Source organism: Camarhynchus parvulus, chromosome 21 (assembly GCF_901933205.1).
Source record: "Camarhynchus parvulus chromosome 21, STF_HiC, whole genome shotgun sequence".
In the NCBI taxonomy this organism is placed as follows: Eukaryota; Metazoa; Chordata; class Aves; order Passeriformes; family Thraupidae; genus Camarhynchus; species Camarhynchus parvulus.
In genome coordinates this window covers 3,788,210-3,809,371 of record NC_044591.1, presented here as the reverse complement: position 1 = coordinate 3,809,371, position 21,162 = coordinate 3,788,210, and the positions used below count along the sequence as shown (strand labels likewise).

The window sequence follows — 21,162 nt, the reverse complement described above, 5'->3', positions numbered from 1 at the left end:
CCAAGAGAAAAGGCTCAGACCTGGCAGGAGGTGAAAAAAAAAACCCCAAACCCTCCAACTCTCCCTCCCCAAAGTACCCTCCTTAGCTTTAATAACTCATTATCCTATTATGAGGCAAAGGCTCACAGGATTATGGTATTTAGTAATATTATAATGGATGTGAGCCAGCCTTGCAGAGAGCTTTTTGTATTCCTGCTTTGTGCTGACCTGGCCTTAGACCTGGGGCTTGTGTCCCACTGTGCTATCAAAGACAAACAGCCCCTGCTCCCCATCAGGAAATACACATGAATTTAGTAAATTATATCTATACACACAAAAATAGATATATATGTGCAGCACAGGTGGGTGGGAATTTCAGAAAATAGAAATACACATGCATTTAGTAAATACATGCTTAGTAAATTTTATATATATGTATATATACACACAAAAATAGATATATATGTGCAGCACAGGTGGGTGGGAATTTCAGAGCAGGAGATTTTCTGGCTGCTTCCACTCAGACAAATAGATCATACAATCCTTCAGCAGCAAAATAAACAGCTTAGAGCAAACAAGAGGCTCAGTGTGCCACTACTTTGTATTTTCTGGCTGGGGCTGGCCATGGCTGAGGCCACCAAGCCCAGCCCCACTCTGGTTTCATCCTTTGGGTCACCCAGCACTGGGTGCAGCTGCATTTTCCTCTCTTTTGGTGCACTACAGACTTGGGCAGAGTTTCTTCTGGCACAGATCAAAGCAGAAATAGTAAATTTGGATGCTTCCGTGTGCCCAGCCATCCTCAGTTTCATAGAATCATGGTTTGAATTGGGAGAAACCTTAAAGATCATCCAGTTCCTTCCTCTCCCATGGCAGGGACACCTTTCCAGGGTGATCAAAGCCCCATCCAAGCTGCCCTTGGTTCCCAAGATGAGTTTTAAGCACTGCCAGGTATCACCCAAATCTCTTCATCCCTCACTAAAAGGCCACTAAGCTCACAGGAGAAAACTGTACCCAAAGTTGTTGAATGCACAAGAAGGCAAAGCAAAGGAAACATCTTTTCCTCCACCTTTTCTCAATTATAGCAGCAAAGAAGTTTTCAAGCCAGCAGAATTAGAGCCGAGACCAAAGGCATCATTTCAATGTGAAAATGAGAGACAGCTTGGGTGGTTTGCTTTGTGGCAAATATGTAGATGCATTTTTGCAATTCCAGCTTAATTTCAAAACTTCCTTTCCCTGGAGGAGGGCACAATCACATCCTACCTGCCTGACCCAGCTGTGTTTCCTCTCAGGGAAGGTTTTTGCCTCATTAACACCCTCCTCCAGCCTTTCCATCCCTTGGGGGTTGGAACAGATGACCTTTGAAGGTCCCTTCCAACCCAAATTATTGAATGATTCTTTGATTCCCACCCCATCACCAGCAGCTCTCACTGATTGCACAGGTCTGACATGGCTGCAGCCCATCTCCCATCACGAGGAATTTCTAGGAACACCTGCAGCATCACAGGAGGAGTCAGACAAAAAAAATCCCCATTTCTACTAAAACAAACACAAATTTTTAAAATCCAGCAAGTAATCCTGCATAAAAGGGAAGGACAATTGCAGCAGGAGTGAGAGGAAGGCTGCATTTTCACACCAGCCCTCTCCCAGCCATGTTATTGAATCAGAAACATCCAGGTTCATCAAGGCTCTGTCTAAACAGGATTTGGGGTCTCTAAGGGCCGCTGGAGAATATCAGGTTTAAAGAGAGATGGACAATAATGCACTGAGAGCCAAGTTCCTTCCCTGCCACTCTCCTCTTCCCAGACAAAGCTACACAGATTAAAAGAGGCACATCAGAACTGGATCACCCTGCTCTCCTGCCAAGTGATCAAATTAATTTCCTACAGCCCATCCCAAATCTTGCATTTCACATCTGTGAACTCTTGCTAGGGAACACAGGAAATGATTTCCTAGCAAGGAATGAAACTGTCCCCGTGGCCAACACCAACACCAACCCAGAGCATGGAATGGAGCAGAAAGAAGCAACACCATGAAATTCTCAACGAGGACAATTTACAAGCAATGTGCAAACAACCCTCTCAGAGCTTCAGCTTCCTCACAGACAGAAGTAATTTCCCACCCTCCAAAAAAAAAAGACTTCCATGGGACATGGGCTGATTTAAGAACAAGTCCAGGAATAAGGAACTTGAGAGTAACTTTTGAATAAGGAACTTGTGAGAAATTTGCACTGGAGGAAGACCCCTAAGATGAAGCTGTGTGAGGAGGGTCCAGCCCTACTTCCCCACCCTGTCACTTGAGGAGGTGGTGGCTCCTTCCCCAGCCACACAAAGCCAACAATCCTGAGGCCTGCTTCATGCTGGCCCCCTGGCCAGTCAGTACAGAATATTTTAGACATCAACAAGGCTGTGAGATGCCTCTAGACCCCAGCCTGTGCAGTGTTTATATGCTGTAATGGCCCTCCCCTCTGCTTCAAGCCTCCTTATGTAGAAAAACCTCCAGTGAAAGCAGTGGGAGGCTCTTAATTGCCTCTGCTCCAATCAATACAAACAGTGCTCAGCAACGGCAACCACCACAGAAAATGCTGCCTCCCCAGTGGCACCACTTCCACATTTTCTTACTGTTCCCACTGCAAAAAAAGCAGGCAGAAGGTATTGGATCTATTGCTTCCAGGATGAGCCCAGCAAACCCTGTGGCTGAGGGCTTTGATCCAAACTGAGCTGTGGAATTTTCTGGGGTCCCCTGTTGTGGGGAGGAAAGATGAATCTGACTCCATGTTCTTAAAAAGCTAATTTATTATTATATATTATACTGTATTGTATTATATTACATTATATTATATTACATTATATTATATTACATTATATTATATTACATTATATTGTATTATATTATATTTATTGTATTGTATTGTACTATATTGTATTATATTCTATCTATAATAAAGAATACTAAAGAATAGAGAAAGGATACTTACAGAAGGCTTAACAAGATAATAATGAAAAAACTTGTGACTCTTCAGAGTTTTGGCTGTGATTGGTCATTAAGTTAAAACAATTCACGTCGGATACACAATCTCCAAACCACATTCCAAAGCAGCAAAACACAGGAGAAGCAAATGAGATAATATTGTTTTCCTTTTTCTCCGAGGCTTCTCAGCTTCCCAGAAGAAATCCTGGGCAAAGAAGACTTTTTAGAAAATATGACAGTGACACTGAGCCAAGATTTATGTGGAACCATCCAGGACATCAACCACCAGCCAAGGCTCTTCCAAAGGCTGGAGAGAGCTGACACCAATCCCTGCACGTGCCCAGCTCTCCTCCTTGGCTGGAATAATGACAAGGAAGCCCTGAGAGCACTGCTGGCAGGCAGGATGCAGAGGATCCCAGTTATCCCTGCCCTTACATGAACCACTGCCAAACTGAGCCCGAGAGGAATGACCACAGGAATTTTGATTTAATGCCATCTGCAAATCATCTGAAGTTCTCCTCAGCAGGAGGCACAGCAGCTGGGATTTCCAAAGATGCTGGGGCAATCTGAGCTCCTGGATCATCTTGGTTCCTGGGATACTTCAGAGTCAGCACTAAGCCTGCTTAACTCCAACAAAGCACAAGAGAAGAGTCTCTCCTTACACTACAAAATCCTACTTCAGACCCTGAGAAAACTCAGCAATGCCAGAAATGTATCTGAAAAACCCAGGGTTAAGCAGTTCTTGAGGATGGCACTACCTTTAGCTGAAGTGAACACTAAATTGTCTTTAAAAATCTGTTAATTGACAGGGTTTCACCAAGTTTATTAAACAGTTCTCCCAGGCTTTATCACAGGCAAGTCCTCAGCCCTGCAAGTTTCTAAAGGGCTTCCATTGAGTAATTACAGCCCTGCCTGTGCTGTTAGCTGGCCTGTTATCCTCATCTGACTCTCCTGTTCTAATTACTGAGATGATTTTAACAGGTAATTTGGCAGGGCTGTCATCACCTCTGAGTTTAATGCGCCCTCATTCACAGTGCCACACACGAGTGTTTCCCTGCAGCCCCCAGAGCAGCCCAGGGGGCCACGGGTGGGATTTGCTGGAGCACCCCAGGACCACGTGCAGGATATCAACATTCCACACCCCCAAAAGCAGGGTACAAGCAAGACAAGCAGGTGGCTTCTCTCCAAATGACTTGGGATAAGGTGTGGGATGCCAAATTAACACTGAGGGGTGGCAGAGAAGGAGGAGGAGACAAGGCAATGTTGGCAAGCACAGCAGTGGCAGCAGATTGGATTTGCAGCAGACCAATAAATATAGATTAAAAAAACCCCATATCTTAATATGCAGATTAGCCTTGCAGCAGACCAATAGATATGAATTGAGAAAAAACATATTTTAATATGCAGATTAGGCTTGCAGCAGACCAACAGATATGGATTAAAAAAAAATCTTAATATGCAGATTAGACTTGCAGCAGACCAATAGAAATGGGTTAAGAAAAAACATATCTTAATATGCAGATTAAACTTGCAGCAGACCAATAAATATGAATTAAGAAAAAACATATTTTAATATGCAGATTAGACTTGCAGCAGACCAATAGAAATGGGTTAAGAAAAAACATATCAGAGAGTCATAGAATGGTTTGGGCTGGAAGGGGCTTGGGAAGCCCCATCCAAGCTGGCCTTGGACACCTCCAGGGATGGCACACCCTTCTCTGGGCAATGTGCGCAAGGGCCTCACCACCCTCACAGGGAGGAATTCCTTCTCAATATCTCATCTAAATATCTCATGTCTGTCAGGTTAAAGCCCTTCCCCCCTGCAGGACAGCAGGACCTGCTGCTCTGGGACTGGAGGAGATCCCTGGGTGAGCTCCCAAGGAAGGTCAGAGTCTGAGCAGGGATGCTGCAGGGAAACCATGAACCTTGGCAAGGCAGAGCTCTGCTGGGACCTCATTCCCCACCTCTCCTCCTACCTGTGGCCTCAGTGAGTGCTTTGTGGTTTTCCTTCTAAACCAGGACTCCCTGAAAGCCCTGGGAGAGGACATGGGCTTCAGCCAGGCTGCAAAGAGCACCAGGCTCCTTTAATTACTTCTTTTCCCTGGCTCTGCCTGTTTGTGCACAGCTATTGCATGAAATTTGTCCGTGTTAACAATGCAGCCCCCTCCAGAGACCCATCCACTTCACAGGGCTGCAAATGTGATCGGTAAGAAATTAATTTAGGGTGCAGCAATATATCAAAAAGGAGATGGAAATAAAACAAGAGCTCAGCCCTGCTGTAACAGGAATTTACAGGGGATCAGCAGCAAGACCATGGTAATGATAAAAACCATGGAAACTGCACCACAGCCATCTCTATAAAACAAATCCCAGGGGGGGGAAACCCCAAAACAACCCACTCTTTAATGGTAAGCATTGGGTTAAAGTGGGATCCAAAGTTTAAAATGCCTCCTGATGATACATTTCTGCAGTCTTTCTTCAGGTTCTAAATGTATCAGATCTCAGTTTCCCATAAATCTGGGCTTTCTTTTTAATCTCCTTAGGATATTGTGGGGGAAGAACTCTTAAGAGTTAACCTAAGACAATAGCCAATAAAACCCAAGAGATTCCCATATACAGAGGACTTCAGAGGAGCTGATGAGGAGGAGATGCCACAAGATGAGAGGAGCTGGAGGGCTGTGGAAGAGGAGTTTCCCCAGCCCACTAAGCCCCAGCTTGCTTGAAAAGCAGTTTTCAGATGGGTATGAGAAAAATAACAGAACCAGAGCTGGACTGATAGAGCTGATTCCATCAGCTGGAAACTGCCTTTCTCTTCAAGAAAGGGGAGAAGAAAGGGAAAAGACTGAAATGCCACCCAGCAGAACACAGAACCTCCTGAGGCATCCCTCACTGAAGGTCCCTGCCTGCTTTGGCAGGGAGGGACAGAAATCCCTCAGCCTTGCAGAGAAGCTCTGGAGGGCCCTGAGGCAGCAAGAAATTCCTTCTTTTGAAGGAAACTAGAAGGAAACTCAAGAAATCAGACTTAAAATCCAACCCAACTGTGACTGGTGCTGGAAGCACCTGGCAGCAACATAAACCAGAATAGGTTCATGTACTTTAAGCACTTGTTGGTGCCTTCAGTGCTGGCATTCGGCAAGGAAACAACATGAACCTGCCCCAGGGATTTACATCCCTGCTCTTCCTTCCCCACCCAGCACACAGGGAGCATGTGAAGGGTGCAGGTCTCCAAGAAAAGTGGGGCTTGGAGGACAACCACACCAACAACCTCATCCTTGTGTTTAACAGGAGATGATGAATTTTTCTTCCAGAAGAGGAACTGAGTGGCCTCAGTGGCTGCTGTGCCTCTAAATGCCTGTGAGAGAGAGTTGCCATATGGGCTCAGATTTATCACTTGTGTTTCCTAACTTGCACATCTGTTTTCTATAAGCAGCTGTCCGAGTCAATGCATCTCCCCTTTCCTCAGGAGCCGCCCACGGAGCCTCCCAAGGACAAATCATCTTCCCTTGGTGCTCCTCTGCTCAATGGGCTGCACTCTGTCACCTGAACAACCTCAAAGGCTGCTCACAAAACCCCAGAGAGGGCATCACCCTCTAAAAGAAGGGTAACACACGCAGTGGTCACTGGGGGTGGGTTTAGTCAGTATTCTGAATGAGAAGAGAGTGATCTGTTCCCATCAGCAGCGCAGGAAACTCCCTGTCAGCTCCTCAAATTCCAGTGAAGTCAAGGAAGTTATTGCCATTGCCCTGTGTCAGGACATGTCCTCCTAAACTGAAAGCTGAACAGAGGGATCTGAGAGAAAAGGGGATTTTTTTCCAAGGTCAGGAGTATTGGGAAAGTGGCACAAAGCCAGGGGGGTCAGGAGGAACTAATGAGGCTTCCCAGACCCCATCTCATGTGGACAGGAGGAATGTGTGGCATGCAGGGGGCAGAAAGGGCCATCCCAGAGGCAGGAAAACTTGGTTCCTGTGGATGGCCACCACAGCAGCTCACCCTTATTGCTTTGAAATTCCAATGAAGAGTCAATAATTTCTCTTTCTTCCAGAAAAAAAAAAAAAAGACAAACCAAAGGTGACCTCAAACATTTCTCTGCTGAAAATGTTGTGTACAATCTCTCATTCCTTCTTTCTTCAGTGTTTACAAAAAAACCTACCAACTTGGTACTGAAGGGCAGGGATAAACTGAATAAAATAATCGAGAAAAAAGACAGAAGGAAATAAAAACATCTGCTAGGAAATTTCTGCTCTGAGGGTTAAGGACACAGCTCAGTGTGGCCCACCAGGCTCCAGGGCAGCAGTGCCACTGGGTCTGCAGTGCTGTGGGCACAACGTGGTCCTGCCCCAGCCACTCCACCACCCCAGCCTGGCAATTTCATGTCACTTCAGTAGCTCCAAGTGACTCAGAGATGGGCAAAATTCTGCACCAATGGAAAGCAGGAATGTCCTCCTCTCCAGGCTGTGAGGTGCTCTCAGGCAGGACACACTTTGCTCCAAGACAAGGGCAATTAGGCAGTAAAACAGATTTAAAATAAATGAATATTCTCAGCTGTTAATGATGCCCTCCAGCAGGAGTGGGTTATTAGCATCCCCAAGAGGAACCACGGGCAGCCCCTCGAGGGTTAAAGAGCAGGGAGGCTCTTGTGGATGCAAAGTGGGGAGATGAACAGTGAGTGTATTAAAAGTGATAAGAGAGCAAGCAGGGATTGAATCAGAGATTGCAGAGGATATTTGAGAAGAAACTCTCCATCGACAGGAGAAATAAAAGGTCAGTGAAGAGAGACAGTGACTCCTCTCAGAAATGCCACAAGTGCTTTCCTGACACAAATATTGACAGCAGAGACAGATACAGAAAATTTATTCATTTCCCTGCCCTGATAGCAGGGAGAGTCAAGCACCATCTGAACAGGGGGAGAGGAGAAAGGAATAAAACAGGATAACTGAGCAGGTAATCAAAGGCAAGGGCCACTCAGGGCAGGCAGAGTCACCGAAGCAGGACACCACTCGTCATTTAATATTTACACTAAAATCCTGCCTCTTGCTGCTGCACCAAAAAAAAAAAAAAAAACAAAACAAAACCCCAGCAACAAGAAAGGGAATTTATCTCAAAATGTCTCTGAATTCACCAAACTGCACTGCAACAGATTAAACCATAACAACACAGCCCAGAGAGGACAGACAAAATATTAAGCAGAATTAAGCTTTAAAGGATGTTATGGTCCTTGGAGAAAAATGAGCTCAATTGCTTTTATCCTTATGTTTTACAGCAACTTTAAAAAGCCTCTTCTTCAGAGAATGCTCAGCAGTGACTTTTAGACCAGGCTTTCAGCAGCTGCCTCCCTCTCTTTCCTAACATATATAATCTAAATTACAGTGGTCACAAACAGTATTTCCCTTGCAAGAGCTTTATTTCAGAACACTGTCTGCTCCAGTAGTGGCAGAAGAATTTACAATCTGCCTTTGCCCCTGAAATGCAGATTTACAGGAAGAGACATTTATTTTTATTCCAGACTAATGATTCTCCCTTTCCATCAATGCATTTAATTCCTTGAAGAGCTCAGTTTCCAGAACTATTTTGCAAGTCTTCCTCCTACACCTCAGTTAATTACTACTGACAAAACAGCAGAATGTGAAGTGCTGCTCTCTCTATCTTTGGGTAGATGTCCCACTGCTGCTGGGCTGGGGGAAGATGGGGATTTGAAGGTATCTGGAGTTACCAGCCAGGTTTTCTTGCAAAAAAACCCCTTCTTTTCTGCTCTTCCCTCAGCATCAACAGCAAGCCCACAACACTTTTCATTGAAAAAGAAAGGAAGAATTAATAAAGCAGCTTGTTTACTCCTGCTGGACTTCTGCACCAAAGAAAAGCAGCCTCTGTGCTTTCTGCTCTGTCTAGACACTTGTGTTTGTACCACCCCAGCCCGACCTACCCATCAATAATCTTTAAATATTGAGGAGGGCTCCTGCTGCCACCAGTGCTCCTCTCAGCCCAGGTGCCACTGCTGGGGACAGCCAAGGCCATCAGGCAGAGCAGGTGGCACCTGCCAGCCTGGGTGCAGCTGCTTAAGTGCACAGTGGCAGCCCCCAGGAAGCAAATCCAGCCCTAAATTATTAATAATATTTAGACAGCACGTGCAGAAGTGACAGAGAAAGCCTTGAGCCCTGCTGTGCACCGTGGCCTGGAGCAGCTCCTGCGCTGCTGCTGGGCTCTGTGCTCTGTCCATGCCAGCCTGGGAGCAGGAATTCACCTCCCAGCATCAAAAGGCATCTCCTGTTTGCTGCTGAGCTGGCAGGGGAGCCTCTGGTACTAACCATGCTGCTGGGGAAAATCAGCGCTGGGTTTTGTCTGCATCACTCTGCCCAGAGCTGAGGCTGTGAGCAAAGCCTGGCACTGCACTGGCAGGTCAGCAAAGCCAGGCACAACAGCTGGAAATCCAGGTCTAAGCCCCATTTTTCCTCCCTACCACACAGGATGGTCTTGAAGAAAATGAGCAATTGCAGCCAAGCCTGGCTGTGGCTCTTCCTTGGTCCTTAGATGCTGCAGCACATGGCCAGGCACTGTTTGGAGCAGTGCTGATGGATCCAGCCATTGTTTCCACCATCAGCTGGGGTTTTATTTACCACACTGGGAGGTTTGCCTGCCCGTTGGGTCCTGGCAGCTTTGCTGGTGTCTCTTGGCTTCATCTCCTTCCCACAGCCTGCTCTGCCTTCCCCCCAGTCACAGACCATTCTCCTTTCTTTGTTCCTGGAGGACAGCTTTGTTCTCTGCATAATAACAGGTGATTTAGCAGCTGTCACATTCAGGAGCTGGAGGATTTGAAGGCAAACTCTGCTGAGTAAAATGTGCTCCTGGAATCCCTCTGGCTGCCACATCCACCAGAGACAGAGGATGACAGAGAAGGCAAAATTCACTTCTGTGGCAGAAGGACTCCACTTATCCACACAGACCAAAGGATGCCCAAAACCACCCAAGAGAGATGCACAGCTCTCATCTGAGGCTGCCCTGTGCTCACCAACAGTTATTTGGGCTGCTGTAATTCTGGCAGAATGAGGTGCCAGAGCCAATATTGCCCCCAGGCAGGGACACACTGCTCACAGCTCTCTGCTGCAGCACCATCCTTGGATGCACCAGCACCTTCCTCCAGACCAGAGCCAGCCATGCTCAGCATTGCTTGGATTTTTGCAATAGAAAAATATAAGTAGAAAAACAAACTTATAAGTAACTCAGTAATAAATCAAAAAATGATTCAAATCCACAGAGTTATCACAGATGCCACAGTCCACTCCAGCCAACTCCAAAATCCCTTCCAATCCCAGTTTATCCCTCATCCGTCTACATCCAGACTACACTCTCACCCTGCCCCTGACATGAGCCCCAAAAATAAAAAACACCCAAATATTTCAGTTTCTCCATAATTCATGACAAGCAATAGAACACAACAAACAAACACTATAGGGAGCTATAGAGGGAAGATACTGATTCCAAATCAGCACAATTCCTTTTCCTTTGGTGCCCAAGGCCTGGCATGCACTGGGTTACACTGATTTAAAGGTGGGCTCATTATGCTGCAGGAAGGATCCCATCAGTGAAATGAAGTAGGAATTAATATTCTATCTACCCATGCTGGGGTGCAAATAGTGGGGCTTGGAGGACACCCACACCAACAACCCCATCCTTGTATTTTACAAGAGATGATGAATCCTTACATGAATACATTAAGGAATACATATATGAAAGTACACCTTAAAAATCAAAACAAATTGACCTTAAATATTGTATTATGTATTATGACCTTAAATATTATATATGTAATTATATGGGAATAGCAGAGAGAGAGAATGGTATAAGAAATAAATGATTGAGAGCGATATGTTGTGATCCACCACAAGTATTTTCCAATTAATAGTGAAATTCTTAAGTCCAGATATTGATAACACCTGATTTGTCTTTTGTTGATTAAAGGTGTTTAAATTCTAGCATTACCTACACTACAATAGTACCAACCAACCTACAATGATAAAATTATTTTGCCAGTTTCCCCCCCCCACAATCCCTCCCCAGACTCCCAGTTCCCCCCACCTCCTTCTCCACCTCTCTGGCTCAGCCATTCCCACTTTTCCAGGCAAGTCTTCCCCTTCCCAACACACACAGAGGAATTTCATGGCATTCCCTACCCCAAGGACAATGAAATTAGAAGGAACAAAAGAGCAAACCTGGCTGCTCCATGGCCTGGCAGACAATGGTCCCAGCTGCTCCAGGGAAGCACCCAGGCACAAAGAGCCCAGCTCTGGTGCAGAAGAGGGTCCTGGCTCCCTGGGGCAGGAGGTTGTCACTGGAATATGCATCTCATTGGTTACCTGTCAGCTTTCCTGGGCTGTTATGAAGCACAGCCACTGCCTGAGGCTATAATGGGATGGAATAACGAGGCAGCCCCTCCACACAGCAGCTTTGATTAGGTGATGGGAACTGGCAGCATCCGCTGGCTTTTGAAAAAAAAACAACAAAAACCACAAGCTCAAAGCTGTAAAATAAAGGGATCGCCAGGAATGTGGCCACTTTTTCAGGCTAAGAAGGATGGAGAAGGGAAATAAATTACAAGCTTTGTTTCTTGCTCTAATCTCTCCGTCTTTGGAGGTTCCATCTTTGCTGTCCCTCCAGGCTCAGATATTATTTCCTGGCTCCTCAGGTATGCTAGGAAAATGACATGTTATAATACCAGGGAATTACAGACTGTGCAGGGGGAAGGAGGAAAACTCCCTGCCCCACAAATCACTGCCAGCAGCTCCTGTCAGCAGCTCGAGCTGCAGCCTGAGGAGGCACCTGCAAATTCACCAGGCAGGACATTGCCACGACTGGGATTCACCTCTCCCACCTTTCAGGTGGGCAATATCTCAAACTCACTGCTAAACCCTTGACAAAAATATGATTTCAATGTGCCTGCACCTTGGGGACTCCAGACCCTGCCAGTTGGGTCATTGGGTCCCAGCTGAAAAATCTGGTTTTGTGCTAAATGCAACTTTTGTTCTGGTAACACAACTGTCCCTGCAGCACCTACCCCTGTTCCAGCCCCACCATGCCCTGGTTTCCCTGGCACAGATGTCCAAGCTGGCACTGAGACAGGGCAGAGACCAGCAGACAGGTATTTTTCCTCCCCACAGGCTAAGGAAAACATGTGCAAGCAAGATGGGAAAGCCCTGGGGTTTGGAATGCCAACTGGAAGAAATAAAACTTGACTAATAAAGCACAGGCTGTGGAAGATGTTCTGGATGCAAAGGGTGCAAGGGCAGGGAGAAGAGCAGCGTGCAGGTTAATGAACACACCAACCCACGGCTCCACAGAAAATCAAATTCAATCAATCTCTCTGTGAAGGACACGCAGCGAGACAATGGCTGGGAGAAAGAAAGCAGAGAACACTTTGGCTTGGCTTTTTCACCCCCAAAAGGAAGGGGAAACAGGGAAATACCCCCTTCAAACTGGTATTTCCCTCAAGCAAGCAGATCTGTGTGAAGCTGTGGTTATTTCCAAGCTTGACCATGCGAGGATTGGCATGGGGCAGGATTTGGGATTGGGTTGCTGTGGTAAGGATGAGCATTCCAGAAGCAAAGCAGCATTTTGCAGGCTCAGCCCAGCTCTTCCTTTCAGCACGAAGCCCATAAACAATGGCCCAACAGCTTAACAGGGCTGAAATATGATGGTATTCAAAGGGGATGTCAGGAGGATTAACAGCCCTGCTCAAGCTGTGCTGGGACTGGAGAGTCGATGCTCAGAGTGCTCACGGGGTGAGGTTTTACATCTTCATTAAGCACCAGCCACTGCTGGGCTGCTGGGGGAAGGATTTCTCCTCTCCATGACCACGGTGGTGACACCAGGGGTGGCTCCCACTCAGCATTGCTGACACCAGGAGAGGCTGGGAATGGGATGATCACCTGTGTTCCCTCTTGGGAAAGGATCACCGAGAATAATTTTTACCATAACAGAGGGAACCAAACAGGTCTGATGGTCAGCAAGAGCCCCTCAATGGAGAACTCATCCTAACAAAGCAGATTTGGACAGAGGCAAGTGATTACATGTGAGGACCCAGGACATCCCTCTGGCTGTCCTGAGCAGCCAGGACCCTGCCAGGGGGTTCAGAGACCCCGGCACAGAGCCCAAAACACCTGTGGGTTTGATTATGACCCATGGAGCAAATTACCAACCTTGTATGAGGATCTGCAAGCCGTGACAAATTAAGTAGAATGATAGTGAAGTTATCATGGGGTGGAAAAGTAGATTTTAGGGTTTTTGGTATGGGGGTTCAGGGTGCAAGATGGAGGGAACTGCGTGTGTCCAGCCTTTCTCCTTCTTCTTCTTGGCCTCCATCTTCTGCTGTGATGTTGGCACTTACAGATTGGTTTAGAGTAGAAGCTCAGTGTCTAACATAGGTGATAGGTATTGGAAAGTAATTGTAAATATTGTACATGTAGTTTTTAGTATAAAGACATAACACTGCCCTGGGGGCAGGCAGGGTTCCTGGAACTGTCCTGCTGGACGGACCTCGGCAGGCAGGAGAAAAGAATTTTATAGATAAGATACAATAAACAACCTTGAGACTGAGAAATGAAGAGCTCTGACTCCTTCTTCAAGCACCGGGCTGGGAAAAGAGACTTTTGAACTTTTCTCAGGGTCACTCTGAGCAGCTAAAGACCCCGACAATTACAGGGTGTTTGACCAGGTGACAAATCAACGTGAGGACAGAATAAGAAAGTCTGCTAGGAGGCTTTGCAATATTAGGATACAACAGAAAAGGAAAAAGAAACCTTAAAAGAGCAAGCAAACAGAAAGTGCCATTATGTTTCCCCTGTTTGCCATGCAGAGATGGGGCTTCATGGCGCCTCAGGACACCACACAGGGCTTCCCACCCACACACAGAACACCTCAGGTGCCCACTCTGAATACTGGGGAGCACTGTCCCCATGTGAACCTCAGTCTGCAACTCTGCTTCATAAACTGTGGCTTGGAACTTCACACTCTTCAAGGGCATTAATGCACTTTTTTACATAGAAGTGAGCTCAGACAATGGTTCCTATTTATATGGGCTGATCCACCTACACATCTGGTCACAACGTGAGATTTCAAGCCAACTTTTCAAAATTGCAAAGAGCTATCCCAGTTCTGCACCACTGATTTGTGCTGTTTTACATGACATAAATATTTATACAATTACTGCTACTATCCTTCAATGACCAAAGTTATCACATTTCAAAGGATCTATATTTAAAGAACACAATGCCCTGATGGAAATGCAACTTTAAATTTTAAATAGCTGTGTTCTTACCACACATTACACACACACACACAGAGTCACTGGAGGTGCTCCAGAATTCCCATATTCTCCTCAAAGCCACAGCAGCTCCTTGCCACCCTGCATCCCAAATTGAGCATCCTTGGTGACACCTGCCCACCATCTCCAGGAAGGAAGGGCAGTGAAAAACCCAGATTTACAACAGCACTGGGTTTATCATCTTCTGGACAAAGCCAGAAGGAGAAGCAGTTTATTTTTATTAAAATAAACTTTTAAATAGTTTATTTAAATAAACTATTTTTATTAAAATAAACGGAGGGTTTCACTGCCTGTGAGATGGACACACGGGTGCACACCAATCCCAACTGCTGCTCTCCCACCCCCTCAGATGAACAGGACTGCTCCAGGTTTCCCTCTGTGAACCTCTAACTACCTGATATTTCAATACAAACTGAGTATTAGCTCTTCTTCTGTGATTCCTGAACCACCTGACTCACCAAGTGATGATGCAAAATTAGAAAGAATAATAATAAATCTAGATTAGGAGTTAATAAACTGCGATTAAAACACCTTCATAAATAATGTCACGCTCCTTACATGTGGATGGGGGTAATTACTAGGGAAGAAGAAAAAATAAAACTCATTTGGGTCAGTGCAATTGTCTTTCTTAGCAGGACAAAACAACAAACCATGATGAATTATTAGCTATAGAAATAACTCAAAAGGTTTTCAGGTTTACCATGCAATCAGCAGCAAAGGGAAACCAGAGAACAACCTCCACTGCTGCTCCCCATCCACCCCTAAGGTTTGGTTTATCCCTTTCGCCTCTTTTCTCCTGACTTAAGTGAAGCAAAAAATAAACACACCTGCAGTGTGCAAACTCAGTCCTGACTCATCTACAAGTTCCTCTAATAGGAGTAACACAGCTAAAGGAGAGGGGGAGAAAAAAGGACCAAGTGGAAAAACATATTTAGGGAAGAGGGAGTGAAGGAGGGAGGGACTGTCCTCCTAAAGCAGTGCCCAGCAGCTGCTCCATTCATAAATATTTCACCAATCCCAACTCAGCCTGCCAAATCTGAACCACTGCTTTGATGAAAAATATAAAAAGGCTTTTCCATTAGTGCTTTTGATGTTCTTTGCACACAGAATAATGAATGCAGGAGATTCATCTTCTTCCTCTCCTCTGTCCTCCCTCACTTCAGTCTTTTATCTGGCCCGACCTCCCAAGGACAGAGAAATCAGGATTTGAGCAGGAAGACAGAGCGGTGCTTTTGGCCTCTATGCATTTTCCATGGACTCTTAGAGTCACAGAATCACTTTAGTTGGAAAAGCCCTCCAAAATCCTCAAGTCCAGCTCTGAACCCAGCCCTGCCATGGTCACCACTAGCCCACGTCCCCAGGTGCCACATGTACATGTCTCTCTGGAGATGGGGACTCCACCACTACCCTGGGCAGCTGTGCCAGGGCTGAAAAACCCTTTTGGTGAAGAGATTTTAAATAACATTTAGCCTAAACCTGCCCAGTGCAACGTGAGGCCATTTCCTCACATCCTATCATTCCCTCTTGTCCTACTTCTGCACTGTTCTGCCTCTTTTCACCTCAGGGGACAAGACAGCAAGGACATGGGGATACCCAAAGGTTTTTTGGATGCTGTTGGCACTTCACACTCTGTTTCCACCTGGCTGGACCATATTGACCATCATGACTCTACCAGGAGTTGTTCAGAGAAGGTGAACAGGAGTTTTGAACCCTTCAAAAGCATCCACCAAGGACAGACAGATCCCAGCTGGTACCCCACTTTTGCCCACATGGCACAGCTGGCTCCAGCTGGGATTTTGTGAGCTTTTATGGGAGGAATCAACCCCCTGAGCCCTGATCTGGGCTGTCTGAGCTCCCCTGCATTTTTGGGGGGCTCATTTGGGAGAATCTCAGAGAACGGAATCCTCCTTAAAGCTCAGCAACGGAAGCGGCGCCGAGGCAAAGCCAAACCAGAGGAAGCAGAACGTGACCTTCTCCCAGCCTCTTAATGCTCTCAGGAACTTAATAGCTCAACATTTATCTTAACTCAGCAGAGATGTGCCAGGGATAAAGTATCCATCTCCCTGCACACCAGCTCCAGCGTTTCCAAGCCGCCGCTGCCGAGTTCTAAATTGCAGCTTTTATCGCCTTCTCGCACTTCTGCTGTTCCACAGCACCCAAAGCAATTAAATCCAACCTATTTTTTCCTACTTCTATTCCTTGAAGTGGAGCTTTCTTGTGTGGGGCAGAGATTACAGGGTTTGGGCTGGATTTTGATTCACATTTATTTTCCATTAAGGACTCGGCTCCACTCGTCTCCTCTTCCTCCTCCCGTGAAGCTCGGCAAACTCGGCAAATAGGAATTTGAAAGCAGTTTAAAGGAAAACAAACAGAAACTGATGCCTTGCAGAATTTTTGCAACAAGAGTCCTGGAAACATGCAAAGCATTTTAAGGGAGTTGAAAGAGAGCAACGTCTTATCACCAGGAGTGGGATGCTAATGTTTGCAGGAGAGTTATTGCTGTGCATTATTCATCCTCCTGCTTTGTATTTATCAGGAATTATTAGGAAACCCATCATCCAGAGAGCTGCAGGGCTTCTTGGCAGCACTGACACAGCAGAAAACTCCTTGTGCCCAAGGGCTCCTACTTCTTTGGGGGTGCTGGGTTTCCTAATCCCAATCTCCTGCTCCATAATCCCAGTGAAGGGGAGGAGTGAATCCCTCACTATGTTTGGGAGATGCCCCAGTTTCAGGTGGAGGACATGGAGGTCTTGGACACTTGGTGGCCTCGTGGTCTCAAGTGAGGTCATCCCAAAATGATCCACAGGACACAGGAGAGCTCACACCTCATCTGGATTATTTCAGAGCAAGCTGTGTTCCTCCTTTTGGGATCAGAAGGCTCTGACACCTCCCAAACACTGAAGATCAGAGCATTACTGTGCTCCTGGACACTGCCAGACCAGATGAAACAGTTGCCAAGGAGGCCCCAGTAAAGCACATGTGCCCCTGGTGTTCCCCCGCTATTCTGCAGTTGCACTACTCACTATTTGCACCTTTTTAGCCCAAATCTCCTTCCCACCTGCCTCTTTCACATTCACCTGTCTCTGAGCACACCACCCAACTGCTCCAGTATCAGAGGGCAACACGCTGCCTTTTCTCTGCTCCTTCAAACTATGCAGCCACTAAAGAAATTAGCTGAAAATAACCCATTTCCCATCCAAACATCCATTTCCCAGAGGAGTTTAGCTTTTTAAATTAGCCCTTTCTCCCAGCAAACAAGCCCTTCTGAAGGGCAAGGCTCAAGCCACTGCAGGGATGCAGATTTTAAAACCATTCATTATGCAAATGGCTCATTTATTGCTGCTGAGCTGAAAGCAGGAATTCCAGGCATGCAAATAAAAAATAGTTGGGGAGCAACAGCCAGTAAGTGCCTGTTGGCTTCTGCTGGCTTGGGTAACACACAGCACAGACCCTGCAGGCAGCAGCTTGTGGTGGAGTTTCAAACTGTAGGATGAAATTGGTCTGCAACCATCACTGGTGGCTCCTGGGCTCTGCAGGACCTGCAGCATCTCCAGCTGGAAGTTCTGCCAGTGCTGCAGATCCTGCCATGCCCCTATTGATCCTGAAGCCTTACTCATCACAGCCTGAGCTAAGCAAGGCTGAAATTCAATAATTCAGGGTGAGTGGACACAAGGGGTGGAGCTGAGGTGTGAGGAGGTTATGGGAGATTTCACTGACAGGGTTGCAACAGCGCCAGGAGCAAAGCTTTCCCCAAAACCTTAATAAACATCCCGGGGCTGGGTGGGAACGAATGCTAATTAGCATCTGATAAAGATTCAGAGAGAGAAACTGGCTGGGAAAGGAGACAAAACTCAAAATTAGCCATGCAGGCGGGAAATTTTAAGCAGGACTATCCTGGGAACAGCCTGCCTCCACAATTCTCTTCTCACAGTGCCTGGAAGCACAAGGAGTGGAGGATGCTCCACGGCCAAGGATGAGTCTTTGTCCTCCAGGAACTGAATCCTGTACAAACATTTCTGAGGCCCAGCTCCTTCCAGCTACTGAATCTAATTCAGGTCCAAGTCCTGGAAATGACCTGGCACGGGGTATCAGTTTGCACTGCAGCCATGGGAAATAATAAGAAATTTAAAAAGCAAAACAGGAACGTTGAGCTGAGTATTAAAGAACCTTTCAAGTTCAAACATGGGGGAAAAAAATGCGATGCCGAGCCAGTCCAACGTCAGCACTCAAGGTCAAATGGAAAAAGAAATCTCTGTGGATTTGCCTTTAACAGGCTGTTGTTAGTGCCATTATGTTTAATATCATTAACACAGAATCATTATGTAAATTCTGGTTTTTAAGCTCAGTTGTCACTATCACAAGTTAGTTTTAATCTGGAAGCAAACTAAAAGCAGCTGGTGCACTGACCTGGGCTCGGCACACTCAGCACTCATTTTCTCCCACTGAACAGAAGATTTGCTCGTTTTTATGTGCTCCTATATCCTTAAACAGCATCATCAAAAATCCAGCGCAAGATGTGACACAAGTCTCATTGCAATTTTTGCTGCCAAGTGACTGAAATGACAAGAGACCCCGGCAGGGGCTGGGCGAGTGTTCATCAACGAGCAGATTAATTGCCAAGACAGAAAGGTCCAGATACACAACCACCTGACAACAATCAGGTAATCACTCGTTATGTGTGCATTACTCAAAGTCCTGGAACTGGCACATCACCCAAATCTGGAGCCACATCAACCCAAAGCGATGACAAATATTGTTTCCTGTTTAAACAGCAGAGCTCAGCAATTTCAGACCCAGGAATTGAAAAGAATAAATTTACCTGAGCCCATCATTTCACAGCAATTGCTGTATTACATGGAAAAAAAAAAAAAAGGTTTCTACAATGGAGAGACTGTTCCTGGCTCCCAACAAGAACATAAGCAATAATGTACGTGCAACAATGGCACGATTGACCGTGTGTTTCAATGAGCATTCACACACATGGTCCTGAACAGATGAAGGACAAGTGCTACAGGCTGAATGGGCTCCATTGAGTAAAGCTAATTAGCTGGATAAGCATATGCAAGACCAGGACCTAAATTTGTTCTCTGCCTCCTGGGACAATGATAACTCCTTTTGCTTTTTGTTGTGCCAAATAGATAGAGCAACTCTAAGGCAACGTTCTAACCCCTGGCTGCCACAGAGCATTTTTTCGTGCAAAGGTGTTGAGGTTGGGAAACAGCAGCTCAGGTGAAAGAAGAGCATTGTCCATGCTCCTGTCAGGACTCATCCCTCCCAAGCTGCCATTAAACATTGTTAATACCCAGCCCTGCATAACATCACCAAAATATTTGCTGTGATCAACGAGCACAACCTTTGGATAATGGATCTGATAATCCAGAGCTGCATCCAGCAAGACGGGGCTCTGATTTCACAGATCTGAACCACATATTGCCACAGCAGAAGATGCAGTCTTTCATTACAGCCTTGATCCCCTGACTTGTGTTTGCAGGATGGAGCTTTGGCACAATCTGTGCTTGTCTGGCTGGGCCCTTGGAGGCTGTGGGGATGGAGAATGGGAACAGCAGAGGGCAGTGCTAGGGAAAAACAGGGATAACCTCCACCAGATCCCTCTGGAATATGGCTTTTGCAGAGGGCTGAGGTAGAGGTGTAGGTCTTGTGAAACAGCTGCCCACACCTCCCAAAATTACAGCCCCAGCTGTGGCTGCTGCTTTCTCATCCCCAGCCAGAGTGCAAAGCAAATATCCCAAGGGAATAAACCCAACCTGGCCACGGGATAATGCTCTGACCTGCCTCCAGAGAGCTGGGGAAAGCCTCGTGTGCACAAGGACGGGAAATGACCCTCAGAGCCTCCATCCTCTCCTTACTGGAATTACTGGCAAAGCTCCCACTGCCAGCAGGAATGGGACTGAAAAGGTTGTAGGGCAGAGAGTCAGTGACAACAAAGGGTAAAAGACTTGGCAGACACGAGATGAGGCACATCCATCCAGTCCTGTTTGTGGCACACAGTGTGGCATCTGCTCCTCACACAGAGCCATGCACAAACCCAACCCCACACCAGCACCCAAAACACCCTGCTCTGACATTTTTAAAATAGAAAAACATGACAATTCAGCCCTTTCCAGTAAGATTTGTGCCACTAGTATCTTCTTTTGCTGTCATTAAAGGAAAAATAAACACAAGTGAAACCAAACCAGGTTCTCCCTACATTTTATTCCTTCTTTAATCTAAACATAAAGTTGTAAGAGTGGGACATTTGCTGTAAGGAAATGAGCTGTCAAGTGATTTATGGTCTTGCTTTGTCTCCATCTCAACAGCTCCAAGTCTTCTCCAAGACCTATTTTTAGCAAGCTGTAAAAATTAGAGGCAATGAGGGACAGGGTGGGGAGCCAGGCATTGAGAAATGTACAGAGCAAACTCACCTACATCTTCATTTTCCTAATGCACCTTTGACTGCTGAAAACCACAGGGACAGGCAGGGTTATAACTGCCTCTCCTGCAAGTCCCTTCACACATGAGGTCACACAGAGCACAAAGGAGAAGTGGTGGGAGAAACACCCCTGGGTTTGGGTTTGTTTGCTGGGGTTTTGGTGTTGTGCTGTTGTTGGAGTTGTGTTTGGCTTGTTTCCATTAATAATGGCCATAATGGCACAGTGCCATTATGTACAAGGAACTCATGCACTGTTTAGGTGGTAGACAGGACCAAATTCAGCTGGGGTCAGCACAGGCTTTCCTTTCTTCCCAGTATGCCTCAAATGGAAACCCACACACTCCCCAGCAGCTCAGCCATTAAATCAATAAAGGCAGTTGCCTGATTCACATTTCATTGGTCATTCCAGCCAAAATTATTCCAATAATTCTCTCTAACAAGAACCAAGGTCCTCTACTGCAAAAACTATTATTTC

The 21,162-nt window shown here is 46.2% G+C and overlaps 1 protein-coding gene across 3 annotated transcripts in view; it reads right to left on the bottom strand.

The window, feature by feature from the left end:
• LOC115912263 (kazrin) overlaps nucleotides 1-21,162 on the bottom strand; it is a 92,564-nt gene that overhangs the window by 47,376 nt on the left and 24,026 nt on the right. The window contains exon 1 of one of the 3 annotated variants that reach the window (XM_030963737.1): nucleotides 11,151-11,643. The exons of the other annotated variants lie outside the window; for them this stretch is intronic. Within the exon in view, the coding sequence (XP_030819597.1) occupies nucleotides 11,151-11,163 (13 nt within the window). The 5' untranslated portion in view covers nucleotides 11,164-11,643. Of the gene's footprint in view, nucleotides 1-11,150; nucleotides 11,644-21,162 lie in introns of those variants that run through there. 3 annotated transcript variants of the gene reach the window in all.